Here is a 15,334-nt window from a genome sequence, read left to right as displayed (position 1 = left end):
TATTCCAGATAGCGGCCGCCCACATAAACTCTCGAAACCGGCCAGTCATGAATCCGTAACGGATGTCGCCACTTTTGAGGGCATGGCGTTCGATGCAGTGAGGACTCAGGAGGAAGTTCTTACGAAATGAGTTCCTCAAAGTCATGCATTAGACGCTTGAGAGGCTTGCACCTGGCCGTGTCTTACACAGTGTATCACAGACGACGTAGGGAATCCGTATTCGCGTATTCCTTCCGTGATACAGTATGTCCCCCAGACGATTGGGATGGGACATGGTACCTGAGAGGAAAGGTTGTATCGTATCACATATACCACCTCGAATCATATGGGTCGCGGTTGACAAGCACATGCCCGGGGGTCTATCACTCCTTTGCGGTAACCCGGGTTATGCCCTCGCCCGCCAAAGGGCATGGATAGAATCATTGTTCAATGCACATCGTACAGAATCCGTCCTTGCCTATGGATCCCCCCCTTGCGAAAACGGGGTGCCTTCGCAGTTACTGTAAGGCGTTGCGGCATGTTGCGACGCGTTTCTCTGCGGGTCGGGAGGCATGTCACGCCAATGAGGAAGTTGAAGGGCGCAATTGCAGGCCGCACAAGGCAACATACTTTGGAAGGCCTCTGAGCAAAGAATACCGTTGCCTTTGAAGAGATGGCAGTTCCTTCTGCGGCAGTCCTTCGGCTCTTCCGCGGCAGTCCTTCGGCACTAAATCTTGAAACCCGCCTCTCATTTGACGCCTCTCACCCACCACCCTCCGCCCTCCGCTCCGCCAGTTTCACCCATCCCCCCATCTCATTCGACCGCGCCTCCTTCACCGGCCCCTCCTTCTCCCCCGAAGAGTTTCTCGGAGACCGGCGACATATAGCCCTCGATGAGCTGAAAAAGGAGTTACAGCAGTCGTTGCGGGATCTGAAGACCGAGTTGGTGGAACTCATTAACTTGGACTATGCGGACTTTATTGACTTGTCGACGAAGCTGGTGGGCGTGGATGAGATGATTTCGGGGCTGGGGGGGCCCTTGGAGAAGATTGAGGGGAGTGTGCAGGTACCGTTTTCAGTTCATGGCGTTGCATGCGTCGGGAACTCAGAGGATGACGCGCGTGAGAAGATGATCTCTGACTTATGACATTACGCAGGCAGTCAGGGATGCTTTGAACGATGGGATATCACAGCTGGAGGAGGAGTTGGAGAACAGAGCTGAGTTGAGGGAAAAGAAGGTCTGCATCTGTGGCGGGTTTCTCGAGCACGGTCTATGAACGAGTTTGCTCGCGATGTCAGTCTTACACTCGTTTCAAGTAGGTCTACCTCCAACTATTCGTCAACATTCATGAATCGCTGGAGAAGCTGGATGGCCTGTTAAAGATGTCAAACGAGGGGCATCCTCGAGACGGCGATGGCAATGAAGAGGCGCTGGCGGAAGGAAAGCTGATCGAACGTGTTGCAAACGAGTACACGCAGCTGCGGTATCTGATATCGCGGGCGAGCAAGACTCCTTTTGTGCAGAAGATTGATAAGGTTTGCTTTCATGGCCCTTCGAATGCAACAAAGCTGAGCGATGCTGATATCTACTTCACGTCGCATCAGCGTGTAGCGCACATCAAAGACACGCTCACTCAAAGTCTCTCAAGATCGCTCAAGCTCTCGTACGAGCGAGTCATGTCCCCCAACAGCACAGCCGTCGCGGAAAACGACCTCTCCCAAATCCTCCGCACATACGTCTCAGTCGACCGAGCAGACGAAGCCGAGCAGATCTTTAGCGAATCCGTCATGGCCCCATTCCTTGACAAAGTTGTCAACAGGCAAAATCTCGTCCTTGAGACGCGGACCGGTGCCACGCCCAAGACGGATATTGCGTCGGCGAGGAACCCGCTGGAGAATATGTATGACGCGATCTTGGCGTTTGTGGCGAAGGATTGTGCGAAAGTTGTCGCAGTCACGACGAAGGCGTTTCATGGGACGAAAGCGAATCTGCATGTGGACAGCATCTGGGTTGCTGTCGCGACGGCGATTATGAAGAAGATTCCCTTTATTTTCAATCCGGGAATTCCGGAGGTGTTCCATAAGGTGTGTGAGGGTTCCCTTGCGAGGGAATAACGCACCATGCTCAACCGTTCATCCCGCCATCACAGAACTACAGCTGTACCATTCACTTCGTATCGGAGATGGAATCCCTCTGCAAAACATCTGACGTCCTGGGCCGATTCCGCGCCCATTCAATCACCTCAGACTTCCTGAAGCGGTGGCAACTGCCGGTATACTTCCAAATCCGGTTTCGCGAAATCGCCACAGATTTCGAGGACGCGACCACGGCCACGGACGACCTCAATGCTAACGTCAACGTTTCAGAAGGCCTGATCATGACACCCAGCAGTGCCTTGATGATATGCATCAACCTCTGCTGGGACCCATCCGTCTACCTACCTGGACTAGCGCATCGATTTTGGAAACTGACGTTGCAATTGGTTGCACGTTACGTTATTTGGGTCAAGGAAACGCTTCAGCTCGATATTAGTGCAAATCCGGTTGAAGCGCCGGATGTGGCCACTTCACCGACGCCTGGTGGTCGGGTATCGACGAGCACTGCTTTCCCTGCCGAACAGCAGAGTTTGAAAACATACATGTACTTTTATAATGATTTGAGGAATATCATCTCGCAGGTATGCGTGTACAATGAAGCCCGTTACAATCATTACCCCTCCTCACTTATTTGCTCTTGCTCCTAGGTTGCAAACACTTTCAATGACGTGATCCGCACAAGAATACCGGGAGGAAGTCGGACGGAGCAGGTCCTGCAAGGTAGGAATTTGGCATGTGCATCTACTTTTCCTCCCGAAGTTCCAACTAATCACGATATTCTTCTTATACAGACTCGTTACGAGAATCATTATCACCACTGCAGGACATGCTACCGCTTCTGACGCAACGAGTATGCCAAGTGCTGGTCCAACGCTGCTTTGAGCCTCTGTATGATAACGTACAAGCCATTACCCGGCAGTATCGCGCTACCAACAAGGAGGTGTGTATAGGACTGACGTGCGCGTTCATGAAGGGTACACTATTGGTTGTGTTGAACTCGAAGTTTACAGCCGCCAAGCAAAGCCTCGTACTTCATCCCGACAATCTTTACGCCGATGTTGGCGTTTTTCGAGGAAAATGGGAACCTGGCAAACTCGGTCGCCACGTCGGAGTGGACGGCAAATGTCGTCGATAACGTTACATCGAAGTGAGCTGAGTGTTGCCTTCTTGGGGCACGCCTCCCGTAAACTGCCATTCGATGTCCCTGACCAAACTCTACCGCATCTTCTCCCACCACAGATACGCCGCAACCCTCGCCAAGCTCGTTTCTGACAACAAATGGTTCGAAGATTACAACCGCCGCATGAAAAAATCCAGCCGGCTGCGGCCCACAACCGCCGCGGGCGAAAACGCCATGAGCGACGGTGACAAGATCCGGTTGCAGTTGTACTTGGACGTCGAGCAGTATATCACGGAGGTGAGGACCTTAGCAAAGCTCTTACTAATCTGTTTTGGCGTGTGGTGTTGCGGGAAGTTTGCGAGATCCGAGGAGATTCGTGTCTCATGCCATAGTCTGTGCAGATACAAGGTCTTGGCGTTAATCCCGCGACGTTGGAATCGGGCCGGGAGTTGCGGCAGATTACAGATCCTTTTGCAGAGGTGCGTGCCAAAACAGTCACATATAGCCGGTCCGGAACAGCGCTGCGCATGGCTAACGAACAAAGTCACATTGCATTCTAGTTATTGAAAAAGTGATGCCCAAGTGTTTATGAACGCTCTATGTAGTCTGTAGGTTGGCATGTAATTGTAGCTCGAGGATAAGGCTTGCGCATCTCCCGCAATGTACGGGGTGCATACAACGTATGTCGTAACTTCGAAGCGCTAGCGGAACACAGGCATGCCATCACGATGCGTGCGCTGTTCGCTTCCGGAGTGTGCAGCCTGTGCATACATTCATTTACAGACTTCGTTTCGCACAAGGAGTAGACCCATCTGAATGATTTTGGGCACTGCACAGACTTGTCTTCGGACTGGCCCAGCATTATAAGGGAGGATTCGATCCGAAAAAGTCCGATGCTTTATGATTGATTCATGTCATCTCCGATGAGACGTTCTTTATCGAATTCTTTAAGCTTATTCGTCTTTATGTGGTCCATTGCATTCACAGTGAGTTGAGCAATTCCTGGTATGAACTATACTGTACTAGATGCCGCTCATGTCAATGATATGTTCGGTCGGCCATAGAAAGAGGAGATTGGCCGTAGGCGCTTCCCGGACAGTCGAGGGCCTCGGGCCACGGGACAGAATTTGTGGGAGGGTGAAGACCCATCCTGGAGGCGGTGGTGGTACAATTGGGCGGTGGTCCTCCCAGATGCCACCGAATGCTGCTTCGTAAATTGGGATGAAGCCGTTGGGCTTCCAGCCGGCGACACGCACCAGATTGCTGTCCGAGTAACACGACGCTATCACCGGCAGGCTCTCCCACAACACCCTTTTTGTGCTCTTCTTGTTACTCTTGCGGAGGGCAGATGCTCGCCTAGTGACCGTATGGACTTGTGATCCAGTTGTTGTAGCTAGCTCGTGCTTGTAGTAGACTTGTAACGGTCTGGGATCGGGCAAGACACTCGTTCGGCGAGCCTTCGTCCAATAGCGTCGATAACGGGCTTGATTCGATTAATCATTTGGTGCTCTTCTGAAAACCGCCCGAAGCTTGCGACGAAACTCAAGGATACGCTCCTCTTGCTCGCGTAGATGCTCATTCATTTCCCAGCCGACGACGTAAACATGGCTGTGCTACAGCGCGGCGAATGCGAATGCGTGTGAATGATACGAGAATGAGCCGGTTGCATGCCGGTTTGCAACTGGGGCCGACACGGGTTCCCGGTCTCGACCGTCGGCGGTATCTCACGAGACACGCCAAAGCCCAAGGCGCCACCACCAGCAAATGATCCCCCAATCCCTGTGGTGCTGGCAGCGGTGAAGCTAGCGGTCTGAAGTCCCAGACCCGACGGGAGACCGGGTTCCCGTGCCGGCCCTTGGTTGCCGCCTTCATATGGTGGTGCTTGCCCGCCGACGGAGCTCGCTAGCTGGTTTGCCCTCTTGAACAGTGTAATCAGCTCGAAGATGTTCTCGGTGAAAATCACCGCCGCAGACGCAAGGAAGATGGCTGGTACGACTGTCAGGTCTTCATAAGCTGAGGAAATGACGGAAAATTATGGTCACTGTGATGTTGAGATGAGTCCGTTGCTTTCACGAATAACGGGAAAGGGCTAGATAGGGACGACGCTCGAGATGGTTTGCTTACTGTCGCGCACGAGAGGCAGAACGATCAGAATAAGGCATGCTAGGCATCCGACGATCATGCAAACATTGTTGGCATATAGCAAGAAAAGTAGCGTTTTGTTCGCTCCGTGCTCCTTCGTGGTATTGTCTAACTTGCGGAGCTTGGTGTTCCACGAAGAACATCTGCGTGAGTATGTGGCATAACTCCCACAAAGAAGATCACACCAGGCTGCTTACCGTTCGGCCAAAAAGCGATGTACCAACGACGAAGTATAAACCGGGTGTGATCGAATTGAAAAACCAGAAGTATAACGGCACACGGTGGTGGCCGTCCCGTGTCTGCCCGAGAAGACCAATGGTAGTGGTCGTAATGACAATCAAGACCTGGCGGCGGGTCAGATGGTCGTAGGAGAAGAGTGTGGGGGGTAATAGGGAATAAGCGAGTTAGTGAGGCGATCAAGCGGAGAGAACGGTGATTGGGAGCTGGAAAGGATACACAAAGTCGGGTAAGGTAGTCTCGATCGACTTACCGCTGCCGCCGTGCTAGCAGCCACCATCTTGCGCTTCCGCGCTTTGTCCATAATGACAGTGGAGAAGCGAAACGACGCCGACACGAAGACGGCCCCAGACTGAATCTGTCCAAGGACAATTAACACACATATATATGTGTTTTCACGAGCGAGTAGGTCCAGGGGTGCCAGGGTTCTGGAATGGAAATATATCATGAGCAGGGGTAGTGACACACGGCCGAGCCGATTGTATAGGATTTCATCCCCAGTTTTTAGTACTTACTTCGCCCATGTCATCACGCAAACCGTAGCAACACTACCGAGCGACGAGAGAAAGAGGGCCGCCGATCGACCATCGAGAATGTTTAGCACACGCCAGATAGCCAGGAGGATGGCTGGGAAAGAGCGGGGTCAAGAATGTATGTGTAGAGTAAAAACATAAAATGCCCTGCAGACAAACAGTCTGCGGAAAACAAGGGATCCTCACATGTGAGCGCTAGGGGCCACATCGCGCCCACGATCATGCCTGGGGGTCCGTATTGTCCTAAGGAACGGCGCAAAAGTGAGTATCGAAGTGGCAGATGTAGAGGTTGCAAGAATTAGATGGGGTGAGCATCTTACCTGCGATCAGATTCATGTACGGCACTGCCACTGCCGCCTTTGTGCGAGTTTGCCGCAATCGCAATGGTTTAGTGGGGGAATAGAGAATGTGGGCAACCACAGTACGACGGGGGAAAGGGGACCAGGTATGGATTGAGAATCGGAAGTGAGAGATGAAGTGAGCCGGCCGTTCTCCCGAGTGCGATTCCTCAATGCTTCCCCATCCCCAAGACCGTCGTCTCACACCCAGGGTACACTGAATTGAGAGAGACGCACCTGGACTCGAGGATTTTGCGCACAGAGCGCCAAGATGGTGGCATTTCCCAAACACGAAACGCAGTCCATTTCTGACTGGGGTTGTGCAGCTGACGGGGGAAGAGAAGTTCACACAAACTTGCTATACTAACGACGTTAGATTCCGAGAAAAATCTCAGAAGAACAAGGAGCAGCTGAGAGCAGCTGGGGAAGAGAAAGCGGTTGGGCGAAAGATCGAGCAGTTGAAGATGGCGCTGTTGGAGAAAATGGAGCGAATGGATTTCAGTTGGGACCATGCAATGCACACTGTGGGCGTAAGATATGAGACCCACCCGAGGGAGCCTGCATTCTAGTTAGGGTATAGCCGTAGTTGGCTTGATGGCGCACTGTTTAGCTTCAAGCAGTTAACATGTCGTTAATAAGCCTCATCTCGACATTTGGTGGTCGTTTCCATGTGCCCATAGCATAGTTGAGGCGTGTTCGCGGGAAGCGAGGCGCTATTTCGGTTTGCGTTTGGTGGCGAGCTTAGCGATCTGTTCCAAAGAATTCGGTTGTGAATTAAGGTTAAAACGTGGCAGACGATGCCAGGCGTCGCACTTAGCTCAGTTTTCAGTCTGACAGGGCTCCGAAAGTCCTGTCGAATTGCTGTCCATATTGCTTACATAAAGCGGAGTTGGAGTGGAAGCTCTCACGCGTCGGCAGGCGTGTCCTCAGCATAAACGGACAACCAAGGAGGCAGAATTTTTGGCTAAGGGGTGCAAGCTCGCCCGCCATTTAAAGTCACTATTCCCCCCTTACGCCGTTTACTTCGTGGGCAGTCTCCAGGTCATCAACGCCTCTGGTCATCGCACCGCGAGTACAGTCTGCTCAGCTGAAGGAGGAATGCGCCCCCAAGGTATGTCCGGCAAAAAAAGGGATCTCCTTCATCAGTGGAGGATCTGCAGAGGGAGGAAGTGGACTCCAAGCGGCACGGCTGGGTGACAAGAGCTTTACAATTGATCCTCTTTAGTAGTAATTTCTCAAGCCCCGACACGCTATGTCACAGCACGGCCCGCATTCACCATTTCCTACAGCGCGACCAACGCGGAGGCGAGTCGCATAAAGGCGATGCACTAGGTAACAGGCGCGCCATCTAAAACTAAGGGAGGTGATGGTAAACTAGTCGCATCTATGTACCTGCTCGGCTTTGGAATAGCTTTGATGCCCGGCGGCGGGTTGATGATGTCAAAATCCAACCCACAGTGGGAACTTGAGACAATGAAGATAACCGCATCGGAAAACATGGTACCATCGCTGTGAGCTGAGGAGAGCTCGCTGACATTTCGGGAAAGGCTGAGTCAAGCAAGTTGAAGTTACTTTCTACGCAAAGTATACACTCCGCCGATACAAAGATAATAGCAGCACCTAACCGGACTTCGACGCCGAGGACCTTACCTGGGAGCATGCTATGCGCCGTGTGGTCTATTGTACGCAGGGTTTGTGCGATGCACGCCGCGATTTGCGGGTGTGCAGTGGATTCTTGCCGAGTACTCTCTTGCGTTGCAAGCATCGACATCCAGAGTGGAGTGCCACACACTTCGTAGCCTTTGCGAAAATGCGTTCGCATCTTGTACGGCGGTTGCTGGCGCTAGATCATTTATAGCTTGGGTCCATGGGCATGATCGTTGGAGCGATGTGGCCGTTGGCTCTTACAGGTGAGGATGTCATATCCTGTTACCTTTCCAACTCCTCGCAAGCCCCGAAATCGTCTTTCCACTGCTTTTTTTCAGTGGAAAAATTGGTCTCCAGGCATGTTCCCAGGCATGGTCCAATTCGGGGAGTTCTCAATATCTTCGACGAACGTTCGATGGCACTTCATTTTCGTTTCTCTCCTGCCTCATTACGAGGACCATCACGACGGCATGAAGGACAACTGGTTGATGAATCTCACCGAGAGCGATTGAAATATCACAGCACAAGTCGCCTGTCCTCCGTACCTCACTCAGACGGTTCATATGTCATATAATACCGTACACTGTTCCGTTCGGGTTCGTGAATACACACTTCCTCAGTCTGTGGGACATAATCGAACATCCTCTAACAACCAGATTGCTGGACGCCGCTATTCCCGAAGTGCATGCCCTTCATTCCCTCCTCGTCGAATCCCACGGGCGACAAAAAAGCCAGAAACGCAGAAAGCGGAAAAGCTCCGCTCGGTGACATCACATTGACAGCGCGTCGCCTTTCGACATTTTCGACAGTGCCCTTCATTTTGGAGTATTTTCCGTCATGACAACTCGCCATGCTGGTTGCACTGCCCCGTCGGCTTGTATTGATTCCCGGAGTTATTGCCAGGGATAACCCCCCAATACCTGAGGATGACTTTATGTTCGGGCTGCATATGGGCGGCTAATGCGGTATTGCGCGTGGGGAGCCAAGCCACATGCATCCCTGAATGAAGGGATGATCTTCCCCCCGTTTATTGCGACGCTCTATTATGGAAAGTTGCGGAAAAGCAATGGTGAAGGGTTACGAGTACATAAAGCGCTTGGGTTTGTCTTCGGGCGTAGAGAGCTGAATGTCTACATCTCTGGAATCAAACCTCGAGCGAAGAATACTTTTAACTGGGCCATCTGATCTACGTGGAGACCAACAACCAATCACAAACCCCAAACCTCAACAACTAAACCTCGCAAAGATGTTCCTCTTCGGTGGAACCAGCCAAAGCAAAAACGACATCACCGACAACGGCAACTCGGTGATCGGCTCCAAAATCGCCGAACTCACCCAACACCACGGCAACACCGATACCTTCTCCAACCCGCCCGCCCCCGAAGACGTCGGACATCCCTCAACCATCCCGCAACGTGAAAAGAACACCCCCGCCGAACACCTCCACGACTGGCCCAACTGGCGGCACGAGAACGCGACGCAATCGGCCGCGGACGTGAAGGATGCGCGCGCGAAGGATCATTTCGAGAGGGATATGCAGGGGTATGAGGTTATGAACAACAATGTGGGCACGACGGTGGATCGTATTAACGAGGGGAGGGACCCTGGGGAGGGCGGCGATTGGCATGCGGATAGGGGGTTGAGCTTTGTGGAGCCGCAGAAGGTTACCAATGCGAAGAAGGGCGAGGCTTGAGGTTGAGAAATTGTTTGTCGTTGTTGCTTGCCGATCCGTTCCTATCGTCAACTAGGTCGTCAACTAGGTCGACTCCACCGCATACACTGGAACGGTGCGATGCAGCATCTTACCTTCGGCGAGGGCTTTTAGTCCTTACACCTTTCGAGTGGAAATTCTTATGTATACATTTTCAATATCATTTTTGGAGAAACACATGTCACATCTTCTGCATGCTTCGCGCATTCTTCTTGAAATTGAATGAACAACACCTTCAGAGAGAGGTCCTTGGCTTGCAGATTGCTCCTTTAACTTGTAGAGCTTTGATTCTGCAAACATAGATCCATACGAAAGGAGAGCACCAGCACCTCAGCTGTACCCCTATCGAACATTGCCTTTAGATTCTGGTGTGCTGTGATATCATATTCTATGTACAGGTGGGATAACGTAGGAGCGTACGTCAAGCCGAAGGAAAGGTCCCCAAAAAAAGAATTTCACATGGTAACGAGTAACAACGGCTTCAGTTGCCAGTCCAGTTGCTTCCCCCTAAACCTCCTCATCCCCACCCACAACATTCAAAAACACATCATCCAACCCCCGCTGACTCAACCCCCAATCCACCACCCCCTGCAGCCGCGTAACAGCCGCCATCACCCTCGACACCATCCCCGGCGCCGGCACAAACACCCACGCCGCGCTCGCGCCCCCAACGCCCACAACACCCACATCCACCAGCCGTTGAAACCACGGCGCGCGAGCAAGGATCCGCTGCTCGATCGTCGCGATCGCGCCGTCCAGCGCGCGTTTGGCGTCGCACGTGACAAACAACTTATACCCGGACCCGTACAGCTTCTTCAACCGCAGCTGGGGCCCGATACAGGTGAGCGTGCCGCGGGACATGATACCCAGCCGTTGGCAACATGTTTCGGCTTCCTCCATGGAGTGCGTGGTGAGCACGATGGTAGGCTGTTGCGGCGCGCGCCGGGCGGCGTCGATGACGTCCCATACCACACGGCGGACTTCGGGGTCGAGACCCGTGGTGGGTTCATCAAGGAAGACGACGCGGGGGCTGCCGATGAGTGCGATAGCGATGGACAATCGCCGTTTTTCACCGCCGCTGAGTCCGTTCACGAGCCGGGATTCGTATTGTTGGAGTTTGACCTGTTCCAGCACGCTGCGGGTAACGCGCGACTCTTCGGAGGGTGACACGCCTTTCAGACGCGCGTAGAAGAGGAGGTGGTCCAGGACGCTGAGTTCGGGCCACAGCAGGTCGAACTGCGGACAGACCCCGATGAGACGATAAACATGGTCGATATCCGTGGTGATGTCGTAGCCGCCGACGTACGCGGTCCCGCGGGTCGGGGTGTACAGCCCAGTGAGGATGGAGATCAGCGTGGTTTTCCCCGCACCGTTGGGACCGAGCAGGCCAAACACCTCTGAGGGTTCCAACGCCATGTGGATGTCGTGCAATGCGATTTTGGCACCTAGGCCGTGTCGTGGTTTGTAGGCCTTGTGCAGGCCGCGGATGACGAGCGGGCAGTCCGGTGAATATGCGTTGGTTTCGACGCGGACTCGTTCGGCGCGCACGTCGTCGTCTTCCCGCTCTTGTTCCTTGTCCTTGACTTCTCCCGTTTTCGGCTGTGTACGCTGTATGGTAGCGAAGGAGGAAGGAATTGACGGAGATTGTCGCTTTTTTCCAAAGAGGCTGCTGATGGGATAGTGCCACTTTTTGGGCACGCCAAACTCCGACGGTAGTACGGCGGTCAGGTACTGCGTTATCAGCACGAGGAACACCGTCTCGGCGGCCATGAAGACCATGGCGGTGAACACCTCATCACCAGGTTTGAGCTGCCTGAACGTGTACGGCTAGGAATTTCAATCAAAACACTAGAGTCAGAACGCTGGATCCAGAACCGACCACAAAAGATGTCAACTGTTTTTCACACTCCCTCCAAACTCACCCTCTTCCCCGGCGTAGAAGCGGCGTCATTCAACACATCGAGCGAGCGATAGAACGCAAACGGGGGCCATATGAAAAAGATGGACAAGACCTCTGTCGAGATCTGGTTGGCGGCGATGGAGGTGATGACGCCGCAGAGGATAATGAAGAATGTGATCACTGTGGTAGGGGACGAAGACAGTTGATAAAAAAACAAGAAAATGACGCCCCAATGCCTCCAAAGAGACCCTGCACATAAAGAAACTTACAGAGCGCATTCTGACTCCGATTGAAAAAACTCGCAAAAAACAGCGCCAGGGCAACCTGCACAGCGCCCCACAACAACAACAGCACAACCAGCACCAGCGCATTCGTCTTTGTAAACATCTCCAGACCCGTCGCGGCGCCCGAGGCAAGGAAGATGCCGGCCGAGATGATGTATAGCACGAAGAAGGTGAGGTATTGGGAGATTAGGTAGAGCTGGGGGCGGAGGCCGTTCTGCGATTGGGAGTGGGAAGGCGGTGTGAGTAGATCGAGTCAAGACAAAGGAGGTGCGGACACCCGCAAACAGATTGAGACTATAAGGCTGCGTACCATCCGCATCATAATCAAAACCCTATTCTCCTTCTCCCTCACAAGCACCAGCGTAAAAATCGGCACCAAGAACGACAACCCAAACGGAAACAACACCCGTCCAATACTCTTACTGATACTCAAATCAATGCCCCCACTCGACACCGTCGGAAACTGCCGCGTGCCCTGCGTGATCACCGCGTCCCCCAGGTTCGGGTTACTCGTCCTCAATATCGCGTTCGACAACTGGGAAAGCTGCAAAAGTTGGCGGCGGCCGGGGGTGGGGAAGACCGCGGTAGCAGCTAAGCGATTATCGGAACCGATCCCGAGCGTATATGCGTATTTTTTGAGTGTGTGGTCGATGGTGGTGAAGAGGATGGAGGCGTAGGGCATGTCGGCGAGGATGCGGTTGAGTTTGAGGAGGAATTTTGCAACGTCGAGGGAGTTGCGGTTGGAGGTGAGGATGGCGGATTCGTCGATTGTGGTGAGGTTGGATGTGACGCGTTCGAGACGGGCGCGGATTTGAGCGTTGAGTTGGGATGAGAGGGATGCAGTGGTGGTAGGCCCCGCTGTATTGATGCTTTCGAAGTAGGGGACCTGTTGTAATCCGCCGATGGAGCGAGTGTCTACGTCGAAATCGACAAACCATCGCGGCTCGATCGTGTCGAGCATTCCGTTCGCTGTCGTGCCCGGGTTGAACATGGACGCCGGTGGGGCTCCCGCTATGGAAGCCGGTATATCCGTCAAATTCTTCAACGCAGGCTGCATAGGCGCTGTCCCGACCAACTGCGCACTGACGCCCGGCGCGACGCCGACAAGGGCCCAGGGCCGCATCTGCGTCTGAAGGAACTGCGGACCCATACTGATAGCCTGGTTGGCTTCCGGGGCGTTGACGAGAATGTCCGGGCGGAAAAGGTCCAGCCACCCGCGAGCAATCTCGTTGACGTACCCTGCGTCCTTATTCGCATATGTATTCCCATCTTTGATCTTCAGCGACGGCCGCGCGTACGGGTCCGTGGAGCTGCGTGGGTATCCCTCCCCAAACCAATTGACGCACGGGATGGTTGAGAAGACCGCCTGCGCGCCCAACTGTGTCAACGCGCTCACGTCCGCGTCCACGGTGACCAACTGCAGCAGGTTGAAGAAATTGGCATGTTTCGTTATCCTGGTGGTCCCAGGCACCTCCTTCGCCTGTGTCAGCTTTATCCCCTCCGCTGCGCCCAGGTTGAAGATGGGCCATGCCTGTTCATTGATACTCGGCAGATTCGAGCAGTACACAACGTCAAACGGCGTGACCTGATTCCTCACGATAGAGCGCACAATCATCCCCACCAGCGCCGATGTGAAGACCATAGCGAACGGACACAGCGCAATGCAACACACGTTTGTGAACCATTGTCGCCGCTGGAAACTGACGGCTTTGCGGACCAGCGCGCGGACCTGGTAGCTCCGTCGCACGGGGTCCACGCGAGGCGATGAGTCGCTGATGGTCAACGCTCCCAGGACCGGTTTCTGCGGGTATGCTGATGGTTTCTTCATGCCGGCGGGAGAGCCGGCGGGTATGGGTTGCGCCATGGAATCGATGCTGGCATCAAGAAGCGGGTCTGTGCTCATGGAGCGGCTCAGGTTCATGTTCTTTTCGGATGGTGGGGTGCTGGGTTCCGGGTGAACCTGCTGCGGCTGTTGAGGCCGTTGCGCGCGAGGTGGGCGTGACTGTATGGGTGATGTGGGTGCAGAAGCCGGCATGTCTCTCGCGCGACCATGGATCGATCGCCCGTTCCGTAGTGGTTCCATGGGGTATGCATCGACGACCGGCGCAGAGTGCTGATTCCCCCATCCCTGTCCACGAAGATCGTCTGTACGCAACGCCGGTGAGGACATGGACCGCATCATCGCGTTCGGTCCATATTCTGGTGGGTACCCGGGCCTCGCTCCTGCCATTAACATCGGGACAGGACCCTTGGCCCATCCTCCCTGTTGCTGTTGCTGCTGCTGCTGCTGCTGCTGCTGATAGTGCTGATGATGTTGCGGCTGCGGATACGAGTTCTGCCATACAGGCTGCGGTGGCGGCCTCGCATCCCCATAGGGCCGATAAAACCCCGGCGGTGGCGGCGGCTGCGCGACATCCTCATAAAACACCACATCCTCCTCCTCCGGCCGGCGTGGGCGCTGTCGCCACTGCTGCTGCTGCTCGCGTTGGCGGCGGCGGTTGCGCTCTTGTTCGCGGTACTCTTCCATCTCAGCTGGGTTGGCTGCTGCTGGGCCTGGGTTGCTGCCGTCGCGTCGAGGTTGTCTCGCATCGTCCACCGACCGCCAGTGCCCTTGCCCTCCTTGATGATGAGGATGCTGCTGCTGCTGCTGATATTGCTCCATCGGTATAGGCCCCGGCGCATACCCACCACCGCCATAACCCATCCCGTCATTCACCCCCCTCCCTCTCGCCTCCGGATAGTCATCTACATTGAACGGCCGCTGAAATTGCTGCGGCTGCTCCTCTCTCTGGCGGTCCGACCGCTGCCGTTGTGGTCGAGGACTTCCCTCGGGCTGCTGTATTTGCTGGTGCTGCTCGTACGCATGCTGGCCGCTTTGCTGCTGTTGGTATTGCTGCTGCTGCTGTTGCTGCTGCTGTGGCGGCGGGTAGTTGGTTCGACTAGGGTCGTCGTATAAACGCGACATTGCCCCCAACTTATCAGCGTGGCTCTCTCTACTCTAAAGCCCCGGCACTAAGGTGACACTGCGGATGCGTGATGAGTGCAGTGAGAACTCTCTCTCTCTGTCTCTCTGTATCGCTCGCTCTATGCCTCTGTGGTTGTGGTTGTGGGGGGGGGGGGGGGGGGGGGTATCTGGGGTCTATTTGCGACAGTGACTTTGGCAGTAGTTGCGATGACCTCTATTTCCGCTGAGGCCGATCAAGCCATTATCATTGCCGTTCAAACAAGCCGTTGGAGGCCCAAATGAGGCGCTCCCCAATTGCCAATGGCCAGTTCATCGCGTAAGCCGCAAGACTCCTTGAAACATCCAACCCACTCTGAAACGCCACCTGCTTTCGAACTGTAG

At 54.2% G+C, this 15,334-nt stretch overlaps 3 protein-coding genes across 3 annotated transcripts; 1 reads left to right on the top strand and 2 right to left on the bottom strand.

The window, feature by feature from the left end:
• Nucleotides 1–463: 463 nt before the first annotated feature.
• Nucleotides 464–3,777, top strand: EV422DRAFT_68414 (oligomeric golgi complex component, COG2-domain-containing protein). Its single transcript, XM_053074301.1, has 11 exons — nucleotides 464–1,045; nucleotides 1,137–1,217; nucleotides 1,300–1,515; nucleotides 1,585–2,064; nucleotides 2,130–2,657; nucleotides 2,724–2,796; nucleotides 2,868–3,016; nucleotides 3,087–3,223; nucleotides 3,316–3,493; nucleotides 3,598–3,675; nucleotides 3,757–3,777. Exons 1-11 carry the CDS (start codon nucleotides 653–655, stop codon nucleotides 3,769–3,771), a joined length of 2,328 nt encoding a protein of 775 aa, XP_052925103.1. The 5' UTR covers nucleotides 464–652; the 3' UTR covers nucleotides 3,772–3,777.
• A 639-nt stretch (nucleotides 3,778–4,416) lies between these two features.
• On the bottom strand, nucleotides 4,417–6,669 carry EV422DRAFT_68393 (uncharacterized protein). The gene is made up of 7 exons (XM_053074300.1): nucleotides 6,429–6,669; nucleotides 6,295–6,351; nucleotides 6,091–6,202; nucleotides 5,829–6,003; nucleotides 5,536–5,682; nucleotides 5,321–5,459; nucleotides 4,417–5,209 (listed from the first exon to the last, which is right to left on the bottom strand). The coding sequence occupies exons 1-7, from the start codon at nucleotides 6,442–6,444 to the stop codon at nucleotides 4,776–4,778; spliced, it is 1,080 nt and encodes a 359-aa protein (XP_052925102.1). The 5' UTR covers nucleotides 6,445–6,669; the 3' UTR covers nucleotides 4,417–4,775.
• A 3,335-nt stretch (nucleotides 6,670–10,004) lies between these two features.
• On the bottom strand, nucleotides 10,005–15,117 carry EV422DRAFT_530682 (uncharacterized protein). Its single transcript, XM_053070422.1, has 4 exons — nucleotides 12,299–15,117; nucleotides 11,974–12,202; nucleotides 11,727–11,884; nucleotides 10,005–11,631 (listed from the first exon to the last, which is right to left on the bottom strand). The coding sequence occupies exons 1-4, from the start codon at nucleotides 14,951–14,953 to the stop codon at nucleotides 10,312–10,314; spliced, it is 4,362 nt and encodes a 1,453-aa protein (XP_052925101.1). The 5' UTR covers nucleotides 14,954–15,117; the 3' UTR covers nucleotides 10,005–10,311.
• Between the last annotated feature and the right edge of the window lie 217 nt (nucleotides 15,118–15,334).

Source organism: Fimicolochytrium jonesii (assembly GCF_025526975.1).
Source record: "Fimicolochytrium jonesii strain JEL569 chromosome Unknown EV422scaffold_13, whole genome shotgun sequence".
Classification (NCBI taxonomy): Eukaryota; Fungi; Chytridiomycota; class Chytridiomycetes; order Spizellomycetales; family Powellomycetaceae; genus Fimicolochytrium; species Fimicolochytrium jonesii.
Note: the sequence above shows the minus strand (reverse complement) of the source record. Positions and strands in the feature narration are given on the sequence as shown.